Here is a 27,472-nt window from a genome sequence, read left to right as displayed (position 1 = left end):
AAGTTGCCTATATGTTATTCCAGTTGTCCAGCTGTCTACGTAGCAAATTTCATTGCAATCGGTTCAGTAGTTTTTGCGTGAAAGAGCAACAAATACAAATATCCTTACAAACTTTCGCATTTATGATATCAGTAGGATAATAATTATTTAATTTCTTTCTTTCTTATACGTTTCGTAAAAGAGTAACATACATCCATCCATCCATCCATCTATCCATCCATACTTGCTTTCGCGTTTATAATAAAGTGGAGTCCCGTGTCCCCCCCTGGGGTATGGGGCAGATGATATACATCTGTTTCACTGATCGATTTTCTATACGGACAAGTAGGCGATCAGCCTTCTGGCGTTTATAATAGATAAAAAATAATAGATAAAAAAAGAAATAGTGTCTTTATTTCTTTCTAATACATTTAGAGACTGATTTATAATTATTTATCATTTCCCGCCAATAACCCATACAATCACACAATTCGGGATCACAAAAGTGTTTTTTTTTTCCCCATCAACACTTCAATAGATATTAAAATAAAAAAACGCACCATCTAACGACCCGTCCGTCCGTCCGTCCGTCCGTTTGGATTTTTTTTATGTATTTTAATAATTTTCTTCTCCGTGGGGACGGCGCAGCAAGATGTCTAGTTTATATTCAGTCGATGACTCGGCGTTTATTGATATATATCGAATCGGGGGCACTTCTGCCCCATGCCCCAACGTATGGGGCAGGTACGATCGAGACAAGTCCGTCAAGTCTATATTTATCGTGGGACGCCTTACTTCTACACTAATTTTATATAGAAGAGACTTCTTAGTTTTGTATGTTTGTAAAGTTGTCACACGAAAACTACTAGACCGCTTTCGAGAATACTTTCACCATTCAGAAAGCTGCAACTTCACTGAGTGACATAGGCTATATATGTACCGCGGGCGGAGCCGGGTGCGAAGCTACTGGTATTATATAATGTTTAATTGTGTCCGTCTGTCTCTCTTTCACATCGCAACGGAGCGATTGTATGATATGATTCTTAGAGAGAGTGATAAAGACTACTTTTAAACGCAATGTGTCTTGTATCTCATTCCCGCGGGAGTTATCTTTGAATACTAGGAAATAGACCCAGTATCCATCCTGATATTAATATGCTAGCTGCGCCCCGCGGTTTCACCCGCGTAAGTCCGTATCCCGTAGGAATATCGGGATAAAAATTGCTTATTAAAGCTAGTGCAAATATATACATAACACTTTCTTAACATTTAGTTTGAAGTACACCATAGTACCATAAAATTACACCGTACACCATGTAAGGTGTAATTTTTAAAAGTCCTATTAAAATCGGTTTATTCGTTCTGTATGTATTTTTCGTCCGAAAAACCGTCTTGCGTTCAGTGCTTTTACGATCTAAGCGAGTTGAAATTGCCTCTATTGCAAACATAATATCTATCAAAGTATCATCAAAACAGAAACAGTAGTTGCAAATATAGACTTATTCGACATACATTTTTAATTCACCAATCGCAATGCATTCAAATATGTAACAGCACAAAAGATTTCCACTTTGCCAAATTCACATCGAATATAGCCCAGCATCTGGCCCGATCAAGCTGTCAGCGCGCGAGCATTTTTCAATATGTCAGAATTTTACGAAATTCATAAATATTAAATAGCCAATACAAAAAACTAACCTACAAAAGAAATTATTAATCGTATCGACCGAGCGAGCGAACGATGACTCGTCCAATTTCGGAACGGTTCCTTTTTTGAAATTCGACGTTCGAATTTTGAATTTTGAATTTGGAATTTGGAATTTGGAATTTCGACGTGTTCTCAACGCCCATTTGGGGTCGAACCGCCGGCGCGGGCGGACGTGCCGCTGTATATAGGGGTGCTTTATTAGGCGATTTCAATTATTATTATGATATTGTTGTGTTTTTGCAGGGGGCGATAGGGAGTTGTAATAGAGGATAGGCACTTACATCGAACGAGAAATTAAAAACCTATTGGGGAAGCTTTTAGAGATGTTAAAAAACTATATTAATCAATATTAATCACACTTCACACTAATCCTACTTCCTACTAATATTATAAATGCGAAAGTTTCTAAGGATGTCTGTGTGTTTGTTGCTCTTTCACGCAAAAACTACTTAACCGAATGCAATGAAATTTGCTACGTAGACAGCTGGACAACTCCAATAACATATAGGCAACTTTATATCCCGATATTCCTACGGGATGCTGACTTACGCGGGTAAAACCGCGAGGCGCAGCTAGTATTATAAACGTGAAATTTTGTTTGTTTGTATGTTTGTCCGTTAATTTTGTCAGTTTAATCGATATTTATCAAATCCTCTGTATCGGTATGTCAGTACGTCGGTCTCGAATCCCGACTTATCGATTTTGAAGTCCGAGGTTCTCACCACTGAGCCACCACTGCTTTTTGTCATCTAATCTCTAACTTAATATAACTTCACGAAAACAAATTTCGACTTGACAGAAGCAATTCGAAGTTATAATTTATTCATTATATTTTAAACTACCCTCTACGCCCGGGTTGGCCCGAATAGTAAGACAAAAAATATACTGCACGTCACTGGGATATAACGTAGCGTTCTGCTGGTGATGGAATTATCGAAATCGATAAAGTAGTTTCGACTATATCGCTAGATAAACTGAAGAATGTGAAAATCTTTCTTCTTAAATATTTACATTGATTCATTTAAAAAGCTCCCTATTTACTGTACGTACAATGAATTTTATTAGTTTTTATATTATTTATTATAAAGATATTTAAAAATAGTTAAGAATCGAGTATATATACAACAAGCTGCGCCCCGCGGTTTCACCCGCGTAAGTCCGTATCTCGTAGGAATATCGGGATAAAAAGTTGCCTATATGTTATTCCAGTTGTCCATCTGTCTACGTACCAAATTTCATTGCAATCGGTTCAGTATTTTTTGCGTGAAAGAGCAACAAACGCACTCCCATCCTTACAAACTTTCGCATTTATAATATTAGTAGGATATGCGAGCTGATCGTAGTAGGTAGTCTTATCAATATCGTTCAATCCGACGATTACACAAAAACGTTACGTCTATTTCGGATATCGTGACAGACGTATTGAAAAAAAAAAAACGAAAAAACCAACAACGACTATTACAATCAACTACATAATACAGAATAAATACCAAGGCCGCATCACACGGCGTTACATAAGTAAATACATACGTGCGTACGTGCACAATGGCTGAATCGATTTCGATGCAACAAAAGGTTTATTAATGATGCCGGCACTCCCCCGGGATTGAGACGTTCTCATACTATTAATCACGGGCCGCGTCCGCGATGTTAGTCCATTGTTATGCTGGAGTACGTCCTATCCTACTAATCCTACTAATATTATAAATGCGAAAGTTTGTAAGTATGTGTGTGTGTATGTTTGTTGCTCTCTCACGCAAAAACTACTGAACCGATTGCAATGAAATTTGGCACGTAGACAGCTGGACAACTGGAATAACACATGGGCAACTTTTTATCCCGATATGCCTACGGGATACGGACTTACGCGGGTGAAACCGCGGGGCGCAGCTAGTTTGGATATAATGCGAGGTTTTTTTGTGTGGTTTTTGACGGGTTTAAAGCGCGTTTTAAATCGGACCTATTCAATAGTTTCAAATATTATTTAATGTACGAGTTATCGCTTACCATCAGGCGAACCGAACCCGGCCAGCTCGGTTGCCCGACATGACATAAAAAAAGAAAAGTTATCTTTTGATTACACGTGTACCTACATATGGAAAGTAAGAATAAAACACTTATCGGTAAAGAGAATCGGTTCGAATCAATATCGGTTCTTCCTGTGCTAAGGTAAGTCCTTTAGGTAAAACACAAAAAAAAAAGGCATTTAAAAAAATTGATGTAAAAGTACACCTCCTTCTTCTATGAAGTCGGTTGAAAAGTCATTATACACGACACGTCTATAGGTATGCTACTAGCCGCTTGCCCCGGCTTCGTCCGTGATAAGAAAGATATAAAACATCTGTCACTCGTGTATGGTGGATTCATGGTCGGATTTGTGCTTTCTAAAGATAGCGCCATACAAACATACGCAGTTGAAAACTTTACCACTTTTCGTTATACGTAGGTATATATCAACCGATTTAAAAAAAGGAGGACGCTATCAAGACGATTGTATTTAATTTTTGTGTCTGTTACCTCATAACACTCTACGCGATAAACCAATTTCTATGATTCTTTTTTTATTTGAAAGGCGGTGCTTGCCAATTGGTTCCATCTAAATTCGGACTTGTTCTTTTGTATATTTGTTAGCTTTTCACTCAAAAACCCCTGGACCGATCTCGAAAATACTTTCACCATTCGAGAGGGCTGTAACTTCACTGAGTGACATAGGCTATATATGTACCGCGGGCGGAGCCGGGGCGACCGGCTAGTAGTGTTATAAATGTTTGTCTAACCCTGTAGTTACTATTGTAAATGTTAAAATGTGTTTATCTGTCTCTATATCGAGTCTGAACGGAGCGATAGTACGATATGATATTTGAGATAGCAGTCCAGAGAGCGTTCCGACATAGGGCAGCTTTCAGCGGAGAGCCTATTGTAGCATTAATTAATATATGGATCACTAGCTGCGCTCCGCGGTTTCACCCGCGTAAGTCCGTATCCCGTAGGAATATCGGGATAAAAAGTTGCCTGTGTGTTATTCCAGTTGTCCAGCTGTCTACGTACCAAATATAATTGCAATCGGTTCAGTAGTTTTTGCGTGAAAGAGCAACAAACACACACACATCCTTACAAACTTTCGCATTTATAATATTAGTAGGATAGTAGGATGACAATCCATGGATGACATCCATTGTCGCTTAAGAACCACAGGTCAGTTCATTGGCATCATTGTTATGTACATGTTACATGTTATGTAGAATTCAAATGTAAAATTGATATTATTTTAAAAGAGCAACTGCAGAGTTTGTCGCCGGCGCTTCTCTGTAGAGACCGCCTGCCGCCTTCCGAACCGGCGGTAAATGTTATAGCTGTGTTATGTCGATACAAAATTACTTCTAGAAGAAGTCTAATTGAATGAATATATGTTTGAGTTTGAGTATGAGTTTGAGTTTGAGTATGCGTTTGAGTTTGATTATGAGTATGAGTTTGACTTTGAGTATGAATTTGAGTTTGAGTTTGAGTATGAGTTTGAGTTTGAGTATGCGTTTGAGTTTGATTATGAGTATGAGTTTGACTTTGAGTATGAGTTTGAGTTTGAGTTTGTGTATGAGTTTGAGTTTGAGTTAGAGCTGACCATCTTGCGCGCGACCGCTCGCCGCGTCGCTTAACCAGGTTCAACGCACGCGAACCGCTCGCTGTTGTGATGATGTATCGAAATTTTTTTTGTATGACATTAAAACCGAAGTCACGATGGGCCAGCGTTTACGCTGACCTTGTCACATCATGGTCGGGGTTGTATTGGTGAAGGAGGGGACGGGAGAAGGAGGGAAACTGCAGAGATGCTAGCTGGTACTTCTCTCTGTACGAACCGCCTTCCGAACCGATGGTAATTTTTTTTTTTTTTTATGTTATAGTCGGCAATGGAGCTGGTGAGTCGCCTGATGGTAAGCGCTACCACCGCCCGTGGACATTTGGAGAGGCGTAAGGTCCATTGCAGACCTTACGCCTCTGCAAATGGACTGCCGACTTTTTGGGAAGGGATTAAGAAAGGATTGGCGATAGGAATAAAGGAAAGGACTGGGAAGGGTAAGGAAAAGGATATGGGCCTCCAGAGTTAAAACTGTGTTAAAATAAAAATATTATAACTAATAAAAAATAATAAATGTTATAACTGTGTTATGACGATTCGAAAGTGCTTCGAAATAAATGTTTGTGAGTTTGTGTATCTGTTACTAGCTGCGCTGCGGACGAAACCGCTGGTAGGACTTAGTGTTTCGATAGCTCTTGTATTACTGGTACATTATCTACATCGGCGCCGAATATCATCGAAATCTGTTTAGTGGTTTTCACGTGATAGTGCAAGAAGCATAACGTATAAATTTTTGTGTTTATAATATTACCATGATTTTTATAAATTTCTGTTTTCTATACCTATAAAGCATTCGTATTAAATCTTCTGATATAAATTCTAAATGTTGTGAGGAATATTTTGTAAGGTTAGTTACTAATTCACGTATATCCTGCTGTACTGATTTGGGTGTAATTTGTAATTTGTATAGATTATACATGAAAACAACAAATATATATACCATAATGTTAGGTGTATTAAAAATATGATTGGATAGAAACCTCCTCGCGAAGAAGTTTATAAGAATGTATGTATGTCTTTCTTTCACGTCGCAACGCAGCGATTGCATGATATGACTTCTGTGTCTGGAGATAGTCAGGAGGCTAGAGAGTGACATGGGCTGCTTTTAACCGTGGTGAAACATAACATAACTGGGGGAATTATTATATAGTTTTTAAATATGGATCGATGTATGTATGTGTGTCAGTTTGTTACTCTTTCACGCAATAACAACTGAACCGATTGCAATGAAATCTTGTACGTAGACAGCTGGACAACTGGAATAACACATAGGCAACTTTTTAACCCGATATTCCTACGGGATACGGACTTACGCAGGTGAAACCGCGGGGCGCAGCTAGTTTTCCATAAGGAATTGTAAATTATTCTTAATACTATTTAACTTGCCTTCTAGATATTTTCACAACCTCCAGATATGTTCCGTTTAACTAATCCTATAGTTAAAATTACAATTTATGAAAATAGAACAACCTCAAAAAGCATTAAGTCAATGATTTCAAGTCGCAAGTCGTGTAACTGGCGAGCGATCTTTATGAAAAAAACTAAACGAGATTCGATATTCAAAAAATACATAAAAATTCGAAAAATCAATACAGCGCGTATGTTCAGTGAAAACAAGATGGCCGCCGCGCGGGAACCTCTCCCGCGGTTTCATTAAAATAAAACAGCGCACCATTAATAAAAGGGAAAAGATTAATGTCGGCGGAGTACAATGCGTAATAAATTAGTGCGCCGGGTATAAATTTTCAACAGACCCTTTCCGCCATTTTGTTTTGTAAGCGCTCCCGATTGGCCGGTTCTTGACTAATCAATAATATCCTCCTCGAATGCAGAAGGTTGTACGTGGACGGTTTCCAGGTCGGAATTTGGACCTTATCGCAGCGTGTGAGATAATGTTCTTGCGTGAGCATCGTGCATCATTCGAATGTGGAATTCGAACGCTCGCTGTGTGAACGCGATATTTGATTTTCGACTTTACATAGAGTTAATACGGAGTTATTTGCTTTGCGCTTTGGTCGTATTGTTTTAAGTAATTCGAATCTGTGGGAGCGTTCTATTGTATAGCTTAATTCGTATGCAGGAAGGTTGAATCTTGTTTGACCGGTTGAGTAACATAATGGCTTTGGAATGTTAATTTCTTTTTTTTTTTTTATTTATACCTAGGCAAAGGCGATACCGCTTTTTAAATAAGTTATATTGATAGGTATTATGGCCAAAGAGGTTTTATATTAAGGTTTATTAAATATGGGTTTTGATTTATAGCTACCTACGGACATTAAATTTTCCTATATGGGTGTGGTACCCAGGTAGGTAGGCAGGTAGGTATTTATGAATCTAAATTCAACTGAAAGACAATAAATTAAGACTTTAGCTTAGTGAATTACTTTTTTTGGTTTTATCAAATTATCAATATTACGTCTATATGTACCAATTACTTGAATAATATTTTGGCGTTTCAAATTGCTTGGACTTATATAGCAATTTGGAAGATGAAAATAGTAAATATACTTTAAAAAACGCTAAAATACACGCTTCAATAATAGAATCGACTAAATTGCACAGAGTATGTAAGGACATTATTTAATCCCGCCGATCCTAATCAGGATAAAGATAAACACATGAAATTATTGCATTGTCACCGATCCTTGATAAGTGTACAGAGTTTGAATTGAATCCGTCCGTTTGAAGTGGGTCAAAATCGAGTCTAAACGAGTCGGTTACATACAAACATACAGATGAGGCTAAAATCGTATTAATAAGAATAAGTTTTAAAGACAGAAAGAAAGAAAGTAATATTTCACGGTTATAAATATAACTCCATTAAAATTAATCTCGTCGTAAATTATTTAAACAATCACAGCGTTTTCACAACAAATAACTACCTAAGTAGCCTCAACTATCGATTGTTGAATGTCCCACTGAAATTGTCATAACCCTTTATTTTTTTGCCCATCCAAATCCCGTCTGCCCTTTCACGCGTTTGACCGCAATAATTACGAAGTATTAACACTTGAGATAAGACTACCTGAGGCACAAAGGACTAATGCTTTTAGCTCAATTTGTATGAGAAAAAAAAAATCGGTTGCTACCACCTACCTACCTACGTAAATGGTGCGGCGATTGCGGTGAGACTTTATGATTATGGTAGTTTGTTGTTATTAGTGTGCGGTTTGTGTTCGATCGGCTTTTGAAAAGACATTTTAGTATATAGTAGGTGATGTTATAAATTTGTGTAAGTCTGTTTGTTACTCTATCACGGCTGTATTGAATTAGATGAGATTTTGTAACAGTGGACGACTCAGCGTCTTACACGTTCTTCAAAAGCAAAAATGGACAACAAAATTATGTAATAATAAGAGATACAGTCTATTACCTCTTACTAGTCGTGTTCTTCCCCCATTTTCAAAGTCGGTTGATGAATTTCGTGGAAATTGATGAACCCCTCTCGATGGAGTTTTATGTTCGCGATAACACGTGATTTTTTCTAAAAGTAGGAAATTAGAATTTAGTCCCATTAAAATTTAATTTTACATGATTTAAACTAAATACCAAATTTATTCTAACAATAAACAAATATAAAACAAATAATTTCTAATAAACAAATATATAAATAAATTAAAAACAAAAAAAGGATTACCAATAAACAAATAAATAAATCTTAATATATACAAATCTCGTGTCACAATGTTTGTCCTCAATGGACTCCTAAACCACTTAACCGATTATAATAAAATTCGCACACCACGTGCAGTTCGATCCAACTTGAGAGATAGGATAGTTTAAATAATTTTAATTACGATAAATGACAACCCGGGCGGAGCCGGGGCGTGCAGCTAGTAAATAATAAAAATCACTCAATTTATACAAAACTTTAATAAAATTTTAATAAAATTTATTAAGACAAGTAAAAAGTATCCTACCTATAGCACTCGGGAATAATGTGGCTTTCGTTTGGTGAAAGAAATTTCAAAATCGGACCAGTAGTTTCGGAGCCATTAGGGTACAAACAAACAAACTTATCCTCTTTATTACATTAGTATAGAAAAAATTCATATGTAAGTAAATAAAGTTGTATATATATAACCATATAATACATCCATTAATAGTTAATAATCACAAATATTGATAACTAGTTGCTCGCCCCGACTTCGCCCGCGGTACATATATACAGCCTATGTAACTCAGTGACGTTGCAATGCTGAAGGAATTTTTGAAATCGGTCCAGTGGTTCTGAGAGTTCGTGAAAACGCTTTACAAACATACAAAAATACAAAAGTTGCGATCCGTTCAGTAGTTTTTGCGCGAAAGAGTAACGAACACACATAAACTCACATTTATAGTGTGAAAATCATAAAAAAATAATAAAGAAGGATGCAGGATTTGTAGGTAGTGGTGGCTCAGTGGTGAGAACCTCGGACTTCAAAATCGATAAGTCGGGGTTCGAGACCGGGGCGAACGTGCAGAAAATAAATTGATTTTTCAATTTATCTGCGCATGTGGATAACATCACCACTGCTTAAAACGGTGAAGGAAAACATCGTGAGAAAACCGGCATGTCCGAGAATCAAAAGTTCGACGTCATGTGACATCTGCCAACCCGCACTTGGCCAGCGTGCTGGATTATGGCCTGAACCCTCATAGGAGGCCTGTGTCCCAGCAGTGGGAACATGTATGGGCTGATGCTGATGAGGATGTAGGATTTGTTTGTTTGGATGTTTGTCCGTCAATCACGTTGAAACTACGTACTTTGATGAAATGATTTTGATGAAATTTAGTGTACGGACAGGGTATGAGCTCACTTCGGCGATAGGCTAGATAACGCGTGCGAAGCCGCTCGCAAAAGCTAGTATTAAACTGATAATAAAGCCAACAGATACAACGCTCACTAACCTCTGTTTCAATGTCGTTTGTCGGATTCAATGTTTAAAAATACGAACGCGCCAAAACCGCTGATTGGTCATGACGCGGCGGCCATGTTGTGACGTCATCGTGACGTTTGCGCCGCGAAACCGCAACGCGGCGTGATCGCACGGTTTCCGAACGACCACCTGATGGTCTAAGCTATACGTGCATTGAAATGATGCATACGTTTTATTTTTATTTTATTTAATTTTTTAAGGATCACAAATGGTTGTTACATGTAAACTTAAGCTACACATCGTTTTTAAATATAAGTTGGCGTATGCACAACCTATTGTATGTGACCACAACTTACACACGAGCGTTAACTTAAATATATGACGTCAAACAAAGTCATAACTTAGAGTAAACCAAGAGTAACAAAGAATATAGCCTAAAAAATTATAATCATGCATGTAGATAACCCTGCTCCAAGTGCTAAGATTTTTATAATAAAAAAAAAAAAAAAAAAAACAATAAATAATGGTAGGATACTTATGTATGAGTAATCAACCTGGCTTCACCTGCATTGACCCGAGATAAAAGTATAATCTGAGCCACTCGGTCAAAAATTGGTTTTGTATTGTATGAAAGAATTCTCAAAATCGGTTCAGTACTTTTTGAGTTAACAATCGAAACAAATAAACAAACAAACAATAACACACGTCGTTTCTCAAACAGATCTACGTCAAACACACGGACCGGCGTAAAACAACTGTATTTGCATATTAGCATATAGAGTGATACGACTCTAACTCACCTATAATACACCACGACGAAAATCCCATCGAAACCGGCGCACCGGTTGCGCGCCTCCCACGCGCGCACTAACAGCCCGCTGCATGCGAAGTGCACTTTTACACTTTCTCTGCACTCACGACACTTATCACCAAGTCACGGTGATTGTGATGAAATGATGATGACGCGAGCGAAATGGCTGAAAATGAAAGTCTAAAAAACCGCTGTCGTATAAACAAACTATCGCTTGGGAGAGCAATGAACCGGGCGATCATTAAAAAAAAAATGGTTGCCTGTAAAGTCGGTTTTACGGGCGAAGATTTTACGTGACAACGTCTTTTTCTCGGTAGAATATTTATTGATATGAATATTATTAAATTGCACAATAGGAACAAGGAATTGAATGAAAATAAGAATTGCACAAATTTTAACTATAGAAAATATATTTTGTTTACTAAAAAGACAGAGACAGAGACACAAGCACGCGCCGATTCAATGCGCCTAATTCTCTAGTGCTGCGCGCGCGGCGGACCGATCATAGTTCGGTGACTCATCGTAACGTTACCGGGCGTTACACTTTTTCATGAGTGACTCCGAGCCGCAACCTAATTTAAGACGTTGTCACGTCAAAATCCGAATTTGCACCGGCGCAACCCGCGTCGGAGGACTTTTTTCGAGATGCCCATAAGAGGCCCGTTTGCTTATCCTCACGCGTCCCAGTCCATTCCTGCTTTCCTGTCGTTGTATCCTTTCCTTTTCCTTTACCCCGTAAAAGCGGGCAGCGCATCCGCAGAGGCCCAACCTTTGCGAATGTTCACGGGCGGTGGTGATCGCTTACCATCAGGCGAACCACCAGCTCAGTTGCCCGCTATGACATAAAAATGCAATCTCTTTTTGTAGTAGCCTATGTGCTGATCCTGATGTGTACTAATATTATAAAGCTGAAGAGTTTGTTTGTTTGTTTGTTTGTTTGAACGCGCTAATCGTGTTAGATAGTCCATTTATTGAGGAAGGCTATCCTACTAATATTATAAATGCGAAAGTTTGTAAGGATGTGTGTGTGTGTGTTTGTTGCTCTTTCATGCAAAAACTACTGAACCGATTGCAATTAAATTTGGTACGTAGACAGCTAGACAACTGTAATAACATAAAGTCTACTTTTTATCCCGATATTCCTACGGGATACAGATTAACGCGGGTGACATAGCGGGGCGCAGCTAGTAGGCTATATATGTACCACGGGCGAAGCCGGGGCGGACCGCTAGTTAATAAATAAGCGTTAACTTGAAACGTACTTTTAACTACTACTAGTAATGGGCATTAACTTAATTCTAAAACGGGACATACGTACGTGCAGGTCCCTATGTCACATTTCAGACCTTTCAGATCCAGTACCTACTTCGGTACCTATAATCGTTTTATTAACCGACATTCCCAAAATGCGAAGGAGGCATTCATTTCGTCTGTATCTTTTTCTGAGATTCTAACTCGGATAACTCAGTATAGATAGACTTTGTATAGATTTTCTGTGTAAGCACTGTAGTTAGGTGTATGGTCTAGATGTATAGTTTAATTTTATTAGATACTAGATGCTTGGCTCTGTCCGTGGTATGTACGTTTATAGCAGCTTTCTAATAGTGAAAGAATTATTCGAATCGGTCCAGCAGTTTTTGTGCGAAAGCAAAAACTGATGCGTGTTTGTGTAACACTCGAACGAACCCGCGGGCAAGTGCTAGTGTTTTATTGCTCATGTTTTATTCTAGTTTATGTACCAGCTACATCAGCGCCAAGTATCATCGTAATCCGTTCACTGGTTTTCGTGTAAAAACGTTTTGTATTAAATGTACTAATATCAGTTTTTAATGTTTGTCACTTCCTCACGTAAAACCCGTTTTACTGTTTTGAGTGTAATTTATAATACGGATAGATTATACCTGAAAATAACAAATGTTTATACGCAGTATTTGATAAGGAATATAATATATTGGACATAAAAGAATTTGATATCCCTGGAACCCTAATGAACAAAAATTTATAAGTATGGATGGATGGTGGGATGTTTTCGATGTTTGTTACTCTTTCACGCGAAAACAGCTTATCGTATCTGTATAAAATTTGGTACAGAGATAGATTATAGTCTGGATTAGCACGTAAGCCACTTTTTACGCGTGTACCACGCAAGCGACGCCGTGCGTTACAGCTAGCATACTATATTTAATCAAAATAACGAATAAAACCTGCACCAATACACAAAAATATTTATATCGAGAGACACGTATTTTCCTCAACGCCGAACGCGGCGCGGTCAATAAAAAAAAATCCAATCAAAACCGACCTATGTGTTCCCTGACTTACATAAACGCACACACCCGCAACGCTCGCCCGTATCCTGCCGCTGCGGCTGTCTCGCTCGCGCGCAATACACGCGCGTGCGTCAGAGCGAGACGACTACACACGCGGCGGCCACGCCCACCAATGGGATGGACAAAAAATGAGCGATGCAGGCTATCCGACTCCAGTGCTGTTTCGCCGCGGCGCGTGTCGGATCCTTTGACAGGGATAGTTGTTTGTGAAGTGACTCGTTTAGTGTTTTAGTGCTTGGTTACAGTCTGGTACGTTCCGTTTATTGATGTCTCGCAAATGTGGCCAACGGCCCTAGAGGTAGGTATAGCCCCCAGATTCTAGACCGCACCGAAGGGCTGTAATCTCCTATTGAATAGATAATGAATCGGATAACACATGGAGTTATCGAGTTAGGAAACCGGGAAAAATAGGTTCGAGATGAGAACCTTATTTCGTTTGAGAAATTAATTTACATATTCTTTATTGAAGACATAAAACATTTAAATTATGATGATACAGGATGTAATAACCCTCATAGGAGGCCCGTGTCCCAGCAGTGGGCACAAATATGGGCTGATGATGATGATGACGATGACAGGATGTTATATGCAATGGGCGTCCATACTGCTTATTGCAATAGCAATTTGAAAAGAGAAAGAGAAATTTTGAAAAATTTAGAATGATAATTGTTTTAATAGGGGATAGGATAGGAGAATAGGATCCGATTCTGGACAAAGCATAGTATTTAGGTGCTATACGTTTTTATGTCATGTCGGGTAACTGAGCTGGTGGTTCGCCTGATGGTAAGCGATCACCGCCGCCCGTGAACAGAGCAGGGGTAGGGCCGCTGCGGATACGCTGCCCGCTTTTAAGAGTAAGGGATAAGGAAAGGATTGGCGAGTGGAAAGAAGGCACTGGGAAGAGCGAGGAAGTGGAAACATATGGAACCTAGTGCATAATGGTGTCTTTCTTAGTTTTATAGGTTAAGTTTGTAGTAATTTAGTGTTAGACCTTTGGCAGCCCTTGATTGTCTTATAAGTTACCTAGGTTACGTCAGTTCTAGGGAATAAATACAGTTCCCCCTTTTTAAAACGTTTTTATCAGCTTCACCTGTATGTTTGTATGTAACCGACTCGTTTAGACTCCATTATGACTCACTTCAAAAGTTTCATGAGTTTATCTTAATATCTTGATAAGGATTATTATAAGATAATAAGTACCTTAATAACGTATGAATTTAGAAATTTTGAAATTTTCAATGCTATAAAACTAAAAATTAAACGTGTGAATTTTTTTTAATTTTTTTTCCTTTGACTAAAGCTAGTTAAAATTGGTTATATTTAAGTACTATATCTAGTTAGGCGATACTAGTTAGTATTCCTATAATAAATAGATACCTATCTATGATAAATGTAGTGTTTTTTCTTTTGTTATTAACAGAAACTGTTTGTTTTTTAGTTTTAACTAAACTTGAAAAGCTAACCGCCGCCGGATTGTTAGAGAAATAGAGATAGTTTTTATTTTACTCCAGATTAAAATATAACAGCATTAGCTGCGGCCCGCGGTTTCACCCGCCGGGTTCGCGTGAAGAGTAACAACATACATCCATAGATCCACTCGTACAAACTTTCGCGTTTATAATACTAGTCGACCCCGCGGTTTCACCCGCGTAAGTCCGTATCCCGTAGGGGTATCGGGATAAAAAGTTGCCTATATTTTATTCCAGTTGTCCAGCTGTCTACGTACCAAATTTCATTGCAATCGGTTCGGTAGTTTTTGCGTAAAAGAGCAACAAACACACACACATCCTAACAAACTTTCGCATTTTTAATATTAGAAGAGTTAGTAGGGAGTAGATTTAGTAATAGTTATAAATAATATAATAATTTGTTTATCTTAAAACGGAACCCCCGTTGAAGTCTTTTATATGGCGTGTATAATACTCTTTGTATACTATCACAAAACTGCGGCTTCGCTTGAGCGACACTTAAATACAACTTACCCACATGTTATTCACTGGTATGATCTATCAACAGATCAAATTTCATACGTAGCGGTCGAGTGGTTTTTGCGTGACAGAGCGAAAAACTTAAACATAACTTGGTCATAAACTTTATTAGTTATTTGTTTTTATTCTTATTTATTTATTCATTTATTTATTTATATATTTATTGAAACATCAAATATCTTAACAGGAGGAACCAAATACGACATTGACTTATAATAATTATGCACAAACTTATACTAAAAAAATTACAAACAAACAAACTATTTAATAAAATAAAATTTAAACAATCATATAAATAATAATAATAATAATGTAAATAATCATAGTTATCCTCTCTACCTAATCATAAATGAACGAAGCTTGTGTCTACGAATTAAACATCTTTTTAACGGATTTAAAACGCGATTCATTCGTTTGGAAACTGAAAGCTTTGTACGGTTAAAGACAGTTATTTCTCTAGATATTAAATTTTAATTATAGAGAAATGCAAGTATTTAACCTACATTATGTTATCTCGTTTAGTGTTATAAGTACAACTAAAAAGAAAAACAAACAAACATAACACCAAATTCTGTTCTTTCTCTACTCTCTTCTCTCTCTCTCTACTTTCTGTTTTGTACAATAAAGTATTATAAATAAATAAATAAAATAAATCCTACTGGATATTATAAATGCGAAAGTTTGTGAGGATGTATGTGCGCTTGTTGCTCTTTCACGCAAAAACTACTGAACCGGTTGTAATGAAATGTGGTACGTAAATAGCTGGACAAGTGGAATAACATACAGACAACTTTTTGTCCCGATATTCCTACGGGATACGGACTTACGCGGGACGTAGCTAGTCGAACATAAGTAACTAAAGATAAATTAAAGGAATTAAACAAATACCGAATATTAAACGAGATTTAACCTATTAATATTATAAACCCAAAAGATTATAAATATGCATAAAATTTGAATTAGGGGAAATATTTCAAAAATTTGAGAAACTTGAATAAGTCACCCAGGCGGAGTCGGGGCGAACGGTTTAAACCGTCAATGCTATCGACAATCACCCGAAACGACTGACACGTAAGCGATGGGAATTTAAAATAAAAAAAAAAAAAAACGAGACGATAACTTGAAATCGTGTAGAAAAAAGCATAGGCATTGTTACAATAAAACCAGATTCCTCGAGGAGGGCCCTTGAGGTCCTCCGTCAGGGGCATTGTTTGACACGATGCTGGTTGTGGAAGGCACTGTACTGATATTTAAATTTTAAATTGCGCCCACGTTTCTATGTTTGACTCTAATCCTACCTGTAGGTAGGATTGTAACAGAGTCTGCCGTCGCGTCTGTCTGTCTGTCTGTATGTATACATTGTATGTATAAAAATCCAGTGTCATGATGTATGTGCCCAATGAATTCTTCACCAACTTTACCTATTTTGATGAAATTTGGTATTTTATGTGTAATTTGGTCCAACTTATGATGAAGGATAGTTTTTATTTCGACTAATTATCCCAATTATTTTTATTTATTACTCGGACACAGCAACGCGTGGCCGGGTAAGCTAGTAAATTGTATTTTCTTGTGTTTGATTTTATTAATGAAACAGATGCAGGTAGTTCGAAACGACAAGTTTTGTAAAACCTTGAAGACATGTAGCATCCCCGTGACCGCGCTCGCTGTAAAGTGTTCGAAACGTCGGGTAATAATATAATGATTAAATCGCGTTTAAAATCCGTTGAAAAGTTTTATTTCTATTGTATAGATTTTCATACTGTTTTCGCTAATGGATAGCGTGGTGCTCGGTGAAGGTTTGACTATATTTTGTTTAGTTTAAATGAAGCTCAAGCCGCGGGCGGTATACTAGTGTGATATAAGTTCGTCTGGTTGGAAACTCGAAATGGTTGTGCTTGTGTAGGTTAGATTTTGATATATCAGTAGTTGAAGACTTTTTCCTTCCTTTTTTAACGACAGGAGAAGAGTGAACAATTTACTTTAACTTGAAGCGAAATATAACTTAGTTGCACTGCACCTTCCACTTGAACACAATACAGCAATAAATCAAATTCAACCGTAACCGAGCGAATCAAATCAATATTTTGAAATCAAACGTCAAATTTATAAATACCCGTAGACGTCACTCGACGGCGATCCATCAACGTTTGACATACGCAATGTCCAAACATAGGTGCGTCACTCGGATGTCCTTGGGGAGTGTGAGTGTCTGTCCCTAATATCTGTCTCATTATATATTTATATACACTATCCTATTTCCTACTAATGTTATAAATGCGAAAGTTTGTAGGGATGTGTGTGTGTGTGTGTGTTTGTTGCTCTTTCACTCAAAAAACTACTGAACCGGTTGCAATGAAATTTGCTACGTAGATAGCTGGACAACTGGAATAACATATGGGCAACTTTTTATTCCGATATTCCTACGGGATACGGACTTACGCGGGTGAAACCGCAGGGCGCAGCTGGCAATTTTGTTTTATACTATAGTATAAAACAAAATCGCTTTCTCTGTCCCTATGTCCCTATGTATGCTTAAATCTATAAAACTACGTAACGGATTTTGTTGGGGGTTTTTATTGAAGATAGAATGATTCAAGATGAAGGTTAAGGGTTAAAAAAAATATTTTAGGTTAGGTGTGTGGGTTTAGGTATATGAGTTATATATATCTTAATATATATAACTCCTAGACGACTGACTGACATAGTGATAAATCAACGCACAGCCCAAACCGCTGGACGAATCGGGCTGAAATTTGGCAAGCAGATAGATGTTGTGACGTAGGCATCCGCTGAGAAGGGATTTTTATAAATTCTACCCCCCAAGGGGATAAAATAGGGGATGAAATTTTGTACCATGAAAATATATTGAGACCGCGCGGGTGAAACTGCGGGCAACAGCTAGTCTTTAATATATATTAAATAGCTTTTGCCCGAAAATATATAAATCTTTCTCTTGAATCACTCTATCTACAAAAAACCCCTTCAAAATACGTCGTGTAGTTTTCTAGATCTAAGCATACATAGGGACATAGGGACAGAGAAAGCGATTTTGTTTTATACTATGTTGTAGCATTCTCGGAGGTAGGGAAAGGGATACGTAAATTATAGGCAATTGGAAAGTAGAACTGGACTGGGAAGGGTAAGGAAAAGGAAAGGAGCCTTGATGAAAACGCAAAAATTTAAAAATTTAGTCGAGTCGTTCAGTTTACTAATAATGATCTACTTATATCCATATCATACAATTGGTTAATAACATCCAAGGGGAGTCGAACCCCCCGGCATCTCTCTCATATCCCAGTGGTAATGGACGCCAATTGAATAGATAGGGGTTCGTTAAACATAATTTAAAATTCAATTGATCGCAATGAAACTATCGTTGTAGTAAATGGATCTATTTATCTTTTATTGTACATATCCAACTTCCTACTAATATTATAAATGCGAAAGTTTGTAAGGATGTGTGTGTGTTTGTTGCTCTTTCACGCAAAAACTACTGAACTGATTGCAATGAAATTTGGTACGTGGACAGCTGGATAACTGGAATAACACGTAGGTAACTTTTTATGCCGATATTCCTATGAGATATGGACTCAGGCGGGTGAAACCGCGGGGCGCAGCTAGTACTCCTATATGATGGTAGATCTAAATATACAGCTGGACGGTTTGTTTGTATAAACGCGTGGATCTCAGGAACTGCTGGGGCATCACATAAATTCTTTTCGTGTTGCATGTGTATGTGACGCGAGAGTACTAAGGGCTATATGTGAGTCACGAGTTTCGTTTGTCTGTCTGTTTCTTACGATTTAATTGAAAAACCGCTCGATCCATTGTAATAAATCCTTTAATACTACTACTACTGATATAAGCATCTTAGGCCTTAGGAATGGATTTTGATAAAATCTGTATACACACGGTTTGTGCTGACTGGGGTGATGTGGATACTTTATATCCCGATTAGATGCTCCCTTGGGATAAAACAAGAGTCTAGATATCCGAGCGGCGCCGGGGCGAGCGTCTAGTATATAAGTAAAACGATTAAATGGCGTTTAATAACCTTTAAAAAGCGTTCAATCCCCAGACAGTATACAGTGACTATCGCATTTGTAGTATTCGCGGATGCGATTTCCACCACACCCGCGTAATAAAGCGTTCTAAACCGGATTTAGCCGGATTTAAACCGGATTTAAAAGGCCTTTAAATCCGCACGGTGGTTTCGTTGGATATAAACCGGATTTAAACCTGATCTAAAGCGGATTTAAAACGCGTTTAATTCCGCACGGTGGTTTCGTTCGTTCCGTCGATGATGTAATGACAGAGCCATGACAGTGATTCGTGCCATTGACTCTGAAAGTTAACGCTGGAAGCGCTTCACGCGCTGTTGTGCTAAGCGTTTCTATATATATTTTTTTTTTATACTTTTAATCACAAATACAACAACTTATTTACTTATCGGCTTGACCTGTTTGTTTGTGCTGCGCGCTCGTCCCGGCTCCGCCCGGATAGCAAGATTCCTGTTGTATCCCGAGGGAGCATTTGATCGGGATAGAAAGTAGCCTATCACCCAAGTCTGTATAGGAAATTTCATCAAAATCCGTTCAGTAGTTTCAGCGTGATTGATGAACAAACATCCAAACAAACAAACTTTCACATTTATAATATTAGTGTGCATTGTGATATAGAGTGATTATAGGGAAGTAATTTCTATTAAAATTAAAATCAATTATATATGCGACGTTGTATTGCTTTATTGGGTACTAGCGGTCCGCCCCGGCTTCGCCCGTGGTACATATATAGTCTAAAGCCTTCCTCAATAAATGGATTATCTAAAACCGAAAGAATTTTTCAAAACGGTCCAGTAGTTCTTGAGATTAGCGCGTTCAAACAAACAAACCCCTCAGCTTTATGATATTAGTATAGATTTGTAATTGGAAACGAATCTCAATAACATTTTAAGTGCGTTAAAAAACTTCACTTTTTCCAACAATCATTTTTTTTTATAAAATGTCTATGACAATTTATTAGATCAAAGTTTTTAAAACGTTTAACAATTACAGAGACAAATTATAAGGATTCTAGCTGCGCCCCGAGGTTTCACGCGCGTAAGTCAGTATCCCGTAGGAATATCGGGACAAATAGTTGCCTATATGTTATTCCCGTTGTCCAGCTGTCTACGTACCAAATTTCATTGCAATCGGTTCAGTAGTTTTTGCGTAAAAGAGCAACAAACACACACACATCCTTACAAACTTTCGCATTTATAATATTAGTAGTATAGTAGGAAGTAGGAAGTAGGATAGGATTTTTCCCATAACCCCTGTTAGCAATTACCCCGACCGACCCTATATATCGTGTTCCTATAGGATACGGGTTTTCACATGTGTACACACAATGGAGTTAAAAAAAATGGCGATCGGTAAAAAAAGAGGTCGCATTACAAGTCACCCGTACGTACTTTTAACCTCAGTAACGCGTAAAAAACAATAATAAAAAACCCCGCCAAAAATTTGCCACGCGGCGTCCGGCTCAGTGCGAATGGGCTGGATGCGGCGGCCATTTTGTTTACGTCGCGGCTGACCAATCGCCGGGCGGCGCGCGGCGGCTTCGATTTTTGAATAATTGGTTCGATTTTTTGATTATGCATTTGATTCGGTTTTTGAATTGTGTTCTGATTGTATGGGGATTCTATTGTTGTTTATTTGTTTATATTTATTTGAAGTAATACCTAAGTAATTATTAATTAAAAGTTTTGTATGCGACTAAGTTCACGTGTGCGGAATTATCATTGAATTCTTTATATAAATTATTGACTAGAAATCATAGCTATGTAGAATATTATACTATAATTAAAAATATAGTCAGAACGAATTGGGAATGTCTTCTTTTTTGAAATCGGTTAAAAATGTAATTGTGTATATTAAAATGTTTCCTAACGCAAATAAGTAAATAAAACTGTTCAACCATGCTAACTTACTGCAAACTTAAAATATATCACAACGCCGAAATTCATCAAAACCCGTTCACCCGTTGCGGCCGATTCTTAATACAGCCGCACTACAATATTTACCCTAAACTACCACACGGAAGACAATATCGGACCTTAATCGCTCGTAAATCTGTCAACCAGGTTGTGTTTTTTTGTGTGTGTTTTTTTTTTTCATTCTGTCAACCCTTCAGCTACCGTTATGTCGCAGAGCTGACGATTCGGGTCCGTTTGGCCCACAATGGGGCTTAGTGGACCATTGTGGGCTAATTGTGACAATGCATGACTTTTAAAGTGTTAATTTTGTGATAAGATTTGTGGGCGATTAGTGGCGCCATTTTTTTTTTTTTAATATTTTTCTTTTTGTTAATCTGTCGCTGTGTTGAATTGAAGGATTCAAATCAAATCAAATCAAATCAAGTGCGAAGTGAATTTTTGTTGTGTTGTAATAACTGCGCAAATTGAACTAAGTAATTTAATGGCTAGCTTTACGCCCGCGGCGTCGCTCGCTTAGTCAAAGAGGATTCCTTAGAAAATGTTATGTTTCACTGCGGTAAAAAGCAGCCTATGTCATTCTATAGCCTCCTGACTATCTCCAGACACAAGAATCATATTATACAGTCGCTCCGTTGCGACGTGAGAGGCAAACAAGCATACAAAAAAAAAGCTATACCTATCGATACTAATATTTTAAAGTGGTCAAGTTTGGATTTGTGAGTATGTGCCGTTGTAGGGGGTAATCTCTGGATCGACTGAATCGATTTTTAAAACGTTTTTGCCAATGGGAAGCCAGTTATCTGTGCTTGTCTTAGGCTATATATAGTTAATTTTATATCGGGTTAACCCAAACGGAGCAAGGACAACTGGCTAGGTTAGGTTAGGTTAGGTTAGGTTAGGTTAGGTTTTCTACGAAGACATATGCAAGGAACAGTCTAGATTTAATTGATTTGTACTATTGAATATAAATAGTAGCAAGCCCCGGCTCCGCCCGGGTTGTCATTTATCGTAATAGAAATAATATAAACTATCCCATCTTTTAAATTAGATCAAACCGCACACGGTGTGCAGATTCGATTAAAAACGGTCGAGTAGTTTTGTAGTCCATCGCGTACAAACAACGTAACAGCTAAATTAAATTTTCAGTTTTAAAGCATTGAAATGCTTTATAAATGAGAAATTTTGAAAGACTAGAAGAAATTCGATTACTGTGGCGGGATCACGGGTGGCCGAGAGGCTAGGCGTTGCTACGGTTCGGCAAGAAACGCAGGTTCGTATCCCGCCTCGTGATCAAATCTTTTCTATTCTTTCAAAATTTCTCAACGTGACAACTAATTTATATACATTATGAAATTATTCACTCTTTCTCTATTTAATACATTCAAAACAATAAACCAGCAGCTACTCTGAGCGTATTGAAACGAATTTTCCAATAATAATGATAGATAATTAACCAATTCTAAGAAATGTCATTCAGTTGTCTCGCATTCTGTGATTTACAACGGCTAAGCGGCTACCGTCAGATGGGTAAGCCCCGAGGGAGCCGATCCTTTTACCATAACTCTAGGTTATGGTATAAGGGTTGAATTCTAAGCCAATTATTGTGTTTGGGCTGCCCATTGTGCTGGGAGGCGGCTTTGCGGCCGCGGCTTCGATTGTTTTGTGTTAACACTGCGTCATAAAATACTAGCTGCGCCCTGCGGTTTCACCCGCGTAAGTCCGTACCCCGTAGGAATGTCGGGATAAAAAGTTACCTATATGTTATTCCACTTGTCCAGCTGTCTACGTACCGAATTTCATTGCAATCGGTTCTGTAGTTTTCGCGTGAAAGAGCAACAAACGCACACACATCCTTATAAACTTTCGCATTTATAATATTAGTAGGATATTAGATAATATCAGTGTTTATTATTGGAGTTAACTGTTAACCGAAGTCCCGTGTCTCGCTGATGAGTGGGATATGGGATAGGTGATATACATGTCTAACTGATGTTTCGTTGTAGACAAGTAGGTGATAAGCCTTCTGTGTCCTGCCAGACCGAGGCTTTTGTGTCACAGCGGGCAACTGAGCTGGTGGTTCGCCTGATGGTAAGCGATCACCACCGCCCGTGAACAGAGCAGAGTTTAAGGGATTAGGGAAGGATTTACGAGTGGAAAGAAGGGATGGGTTGGGTAGGGTGAGGAAGTGCAAGCGTGAAGTGAAGATAGCGAAGTCTTAGAAATAAGGTCCCGTTTATAGAACCCTTCAAATATATTACGAGTGGTAATTAAAAACTTTTTAACGGATTTTAAACGCGATTTATTCATTATATTTTTAACCCGACGTTTCGAACGCTTCACAGCGAGCGTGGTCACGGGGTGACTGACCATTGAATAAATCCGTTAAAAAGTCTTTAATTTCTAAATGTATAATACTCGCGTAAAATCAAACACAAGCACATACTATGTTATGAGCGTTCAACCTGGTCTTATATGTTCTCTTCACCAGGTGAATGCGTGCTGCAGGGTGATCTGCCTAGAGAGCTAGACGGCGCTGAGGAGTCTAGGTTCGATCTGCTAGAGGAGGCGCTGCAGTTGGTGGAACTTAGGGACGAGGCGAAGGATGCCCAGCCTGAGGTGAGTCTAGATTATTTGTAGGTATTTTAAATGAGAAACTTAAAGAGAAATCCCGTGTCATGCTGTGGGGTATTATGGGGGGGGGGGTATGGGACAGATGAGATGTATCTGTTTCACTGATCGATTTTCTTTGTGGACAAGTAGGTGATCAGCTTTCTGTAATTTTAAAAATTTAATATCTTTTAATCTAAGAAATATTTGGATTTATGGAAAACAAATTTTTTTATAATTATTAAGGGGGATGTTTCATCCCTATGAGTTAATTTTGTTGTATGCTTTTCCCGCGGCTTCGCACGCGTTAAATTCGCAGAAGTTTCATAGATGTTATTATATATAAACCTTCCTCTTGAATCTCTATCTATTGAAAAAAACACATTAAAATCCGTTGCGTACTTTTAAGATTTAAGCATACAAAGGGACATAGGGACAGAGAAAGCGACTTTGTTTTATACTATGTAGTTAAGTAATATAGAGACATGATAAATTTTTTCACCCATAGGGGGCCCGTGTCCCAGCAGTGGGAACATGGGCTAATGATGATAACCTAACTAAAATAAATGAATAAATCATTATAGGCGGTAGGCGGCAGCGGTGGAGGGGCCGAGATGCTGCATCCGGCGATGCGGCATATGCCGCACCATCCGCTCGCGCACTATCACAACCAGGTGAGTGATCGGTGATTACTGGTGATTACGGGTGATGATGATGATGATGTAGAAATCACGCGTAGCTAGTGGTTGTATGATATATAGTGATGATTTAACATTCACAGGTACCGAGTGATTGTAGGTATGATGAAGTATGAGTGCTATTATGGGTGATGATGATGATGATGTAATAATTCACAGGTACTTAGTGGTTGTTTGATAATGTACGAATGCTATTATTGTATTTTTCTTTTTTTTTTTGTTTTATTAAGGCTCATTAGCGTTTCTTCTACACAATACTGTATGGGTGACAATAGTAACTGGATACTGGGGGTTTCCTCTTCCTCACCCCTCCCAGTCCATACCTTCTTTCCTGCCGTCAATTCCTTCCCTGTCCACCTTTAAAAGCGGTAAAGCTTACCCCATAAAACTCTGCTCTGTTCACGGGCGGCGGTGATCGCTTACCATCAGGCGAACCACCAGCTCGGTTGCCAGCTATCACATGATAAAAACACATCCCATTCACAGTTACTGTTGTTGCAGTTGAAAAAATTTTTTTTGTACATTTAAAAAATAGACTTAGTCGTCGTCGGCGTCTCAAAAATATCAAAAATATCGTGAATTGATGAACGTAAATTGATTAATTGTTGTGTCGCATGGGTCAAAAAATGCCACACACCGTGTGGACGGGTTGACTGCTAAGGCTATAGGAAAATGGTTCTTATGTCTATAGCGATAGGATATATATTTCAATGGCATTTATATTATACATTTTCATCATACGAATTTTGAATCTATTGTCTATGGAGATAAGTGTTAGTTTTGTTTGATTTGTTTTCGGTTCAGACGCACATCAATATGTCGAGAAATTGTTTATCTTGTTATCGCGTTTTTGAGACAAATTGTTCGCTCTTTTATTTGTTTGTTTGTTTCTCTATTAAATAGTTTGAATCCCATCGAATCGGGATTAGGGGTTGATGTGTGCGGAATTTAATCAAATATGTATTTCGTAATGTAGGGTTTTAGAAATGTTGGCGTTTGTGTTATAAATGCAAGAATAAATATAGGTTTTGTTTTACCGACTCAAACTCCCACTTCAACTCAAACTCATTCTCAAACTCAAACTCCCACTCAAACTCAAACTCATTCTCAAACTCAAACTCCAACTCAAATTCCAACTCAAGCTCAAGCTCAAATTCCCACTCAAACTCAAAACCCATACTCAAACTCAAACCCTTACTCAAACTCAAATCCATACTCAAACTCAAACTCAAACATATATTCATTCAACTAGACATCTTATAGAAGCACTTTCGACTCGACATAACACAGATATAACATTTACCGCCGGTTCGGAAGGCGGCAGGCGGTCTCTACAGAGAAGCGCCGGCGACAAACTCTGCAGTTGCTCTTTTAAAATAATATCAATTTTACATTTGAGTTCTACTTAATATATAACATGTACATAACAATGATGGCCGAAACACGTGAACCGATACTGATGAATTCTAAACTGTATAATGTATATATTAACATCTAAACTATATTAAAATGACATGCGACTTCAAATAGAAAAGTCGTCGTTAAAACAACTGAATAGGGTGATACTTCTTTTTTGAAGTAGGCTTAGCATAGAATATAACTAATTCACTTATTGTGAACTTAAATGTAAAGAAACTCACACACACACACACACACACACACACACACACGTAAATATAAAGAAATCATAGTTTCTTGTTATCATTCCGTTTATTTTGCTCGAAAACGATTCAGCCGAAGCAACTTGTGACAGATTTCTCGAGCACCTGTCCGTCGAGTGTGTGCTTATCTTAATTTTGTATTTTAATATAATTTCCCTCGACAAGTGTACGGTAGCGTTGTTATAGTGATGCGACCGTGTGTTGAATGATTAATCGGTTTTAATAATTAAATCTTACTAATCTTATTATCCTATCATATTATATTATTAATATTATAAATGCGAAAGTTTGTAAGGATGTGTGTGTGTGTGTGTGTGTGTGTCTGTGTGTTTGTTGCTCTTTCACGCAAAAACTACTGAACCGATTGCAATGACAGCTAGTAATGTAGTAATGACAGCTAGAGCTAGCAATAGACAGCTGGACAACTGGAATAACATATAGAAATTTATTTAGCACTAGCTACGCGCCGCGGTTTCACCCGCGTAACTCCGTATCCCGTAAGAATGTCGGGATGAAAAGTTGCCTATATGTTATTCCAGTTGTCCAGCTGTCTACGTACGAAATTTCATTGCAATCGGTTCAGTAGTTTTTGCGTGAAAGAGCAACAAACACACACACATCTTAACAAACTTTCGCATTTATAATATTAGTAGGATAGTAGGATTATACATTATATTATATAATATTATGTACTAGTAGGATGAAGAATTAATTGTAACCCTCGAAAATAACAATATCGATAACTAGAAAAATATCGAAAAAAAAACTCGTCACATCACTAGCGGACCGATCGCCGAATCTGCTTTTCAAGTTAAGGAATGCCAGTCGTGTTTACTTAGGTCACACTTGAACACCACCACGCATGCGCGGACACGTTGCGGTCTACTTATATTCGAGAGTCGCATTATTGTGGGCTCAGGAATTTTACGTATGTCATTTCAAAAGTTGATGTCGGTCGTGTATTTTATTCATTTATCGCAATGAAAAAATTTTTTTTTTTATTTGAGCTATCCACTGGTGGTTAGTTACATCAAAACGCGTAGAGCGTTTTCGGCGTGATGAACGGTCGTATCGTATTCTATTTATAATATACTACTAGTCCGCCCAGGCTATATCTATGTTACACAGCATATAGCACTCGGTATATATCACAGTATTAATGAAATCGGTTCAGTAATTAGTGAGATAAGTGCGATCAAACAAATGGTTGGAAATTT

The 27,472-nt window shown here is 37.9% G+C and overlaps 1 protein-coding gene across 1 annotated transcript in view; it reads left to right on the top strand.

Moving 5' to 3' along the window:
* The window catches only part of LOC119838478 (segmentation protein cap'n'collar-like), an 87,849-nt gene that overhangs the window by 13,826 nt on the left and 46,551 nt on the right, over window positions 1-27,472 (top strand). The window contains exons 5-6 of the mRNA XM_038364425.1: window positions 23,778-23,905; window positions 24,481-24,570. Of these exons, the coding sequence (XP_038220353.1) occupies window positions 23,778-23,905; window positions 24,481-24,570 (218 nt within the window). The remainder of the gene's footprint in view (window positions 1-23,777; window positions 23,906-24,480; window positions 24,571-27,472) is intronic.

Source organism: Zerene cesonia, unplaced genomic scaffold (genome assembly GCF_012273895.1).
Source record: "Zerene cesonia ecotype Mississippi unplaced genomic scaffold, Zerene_cesonia_1.1 Zces_u003, whole genome shotgun sequence".
NCBI lineage: Eukaryota > Metazoa > Arthropoda > Insecta > Lepidoptera > Pieridae > Zerene > Zerene cesonia.
The sequence above is the reverse complement of the archived record's forward strand: the minus strand, read 5'-3'. Positions and strand labels throughout refer to the sequence as shown.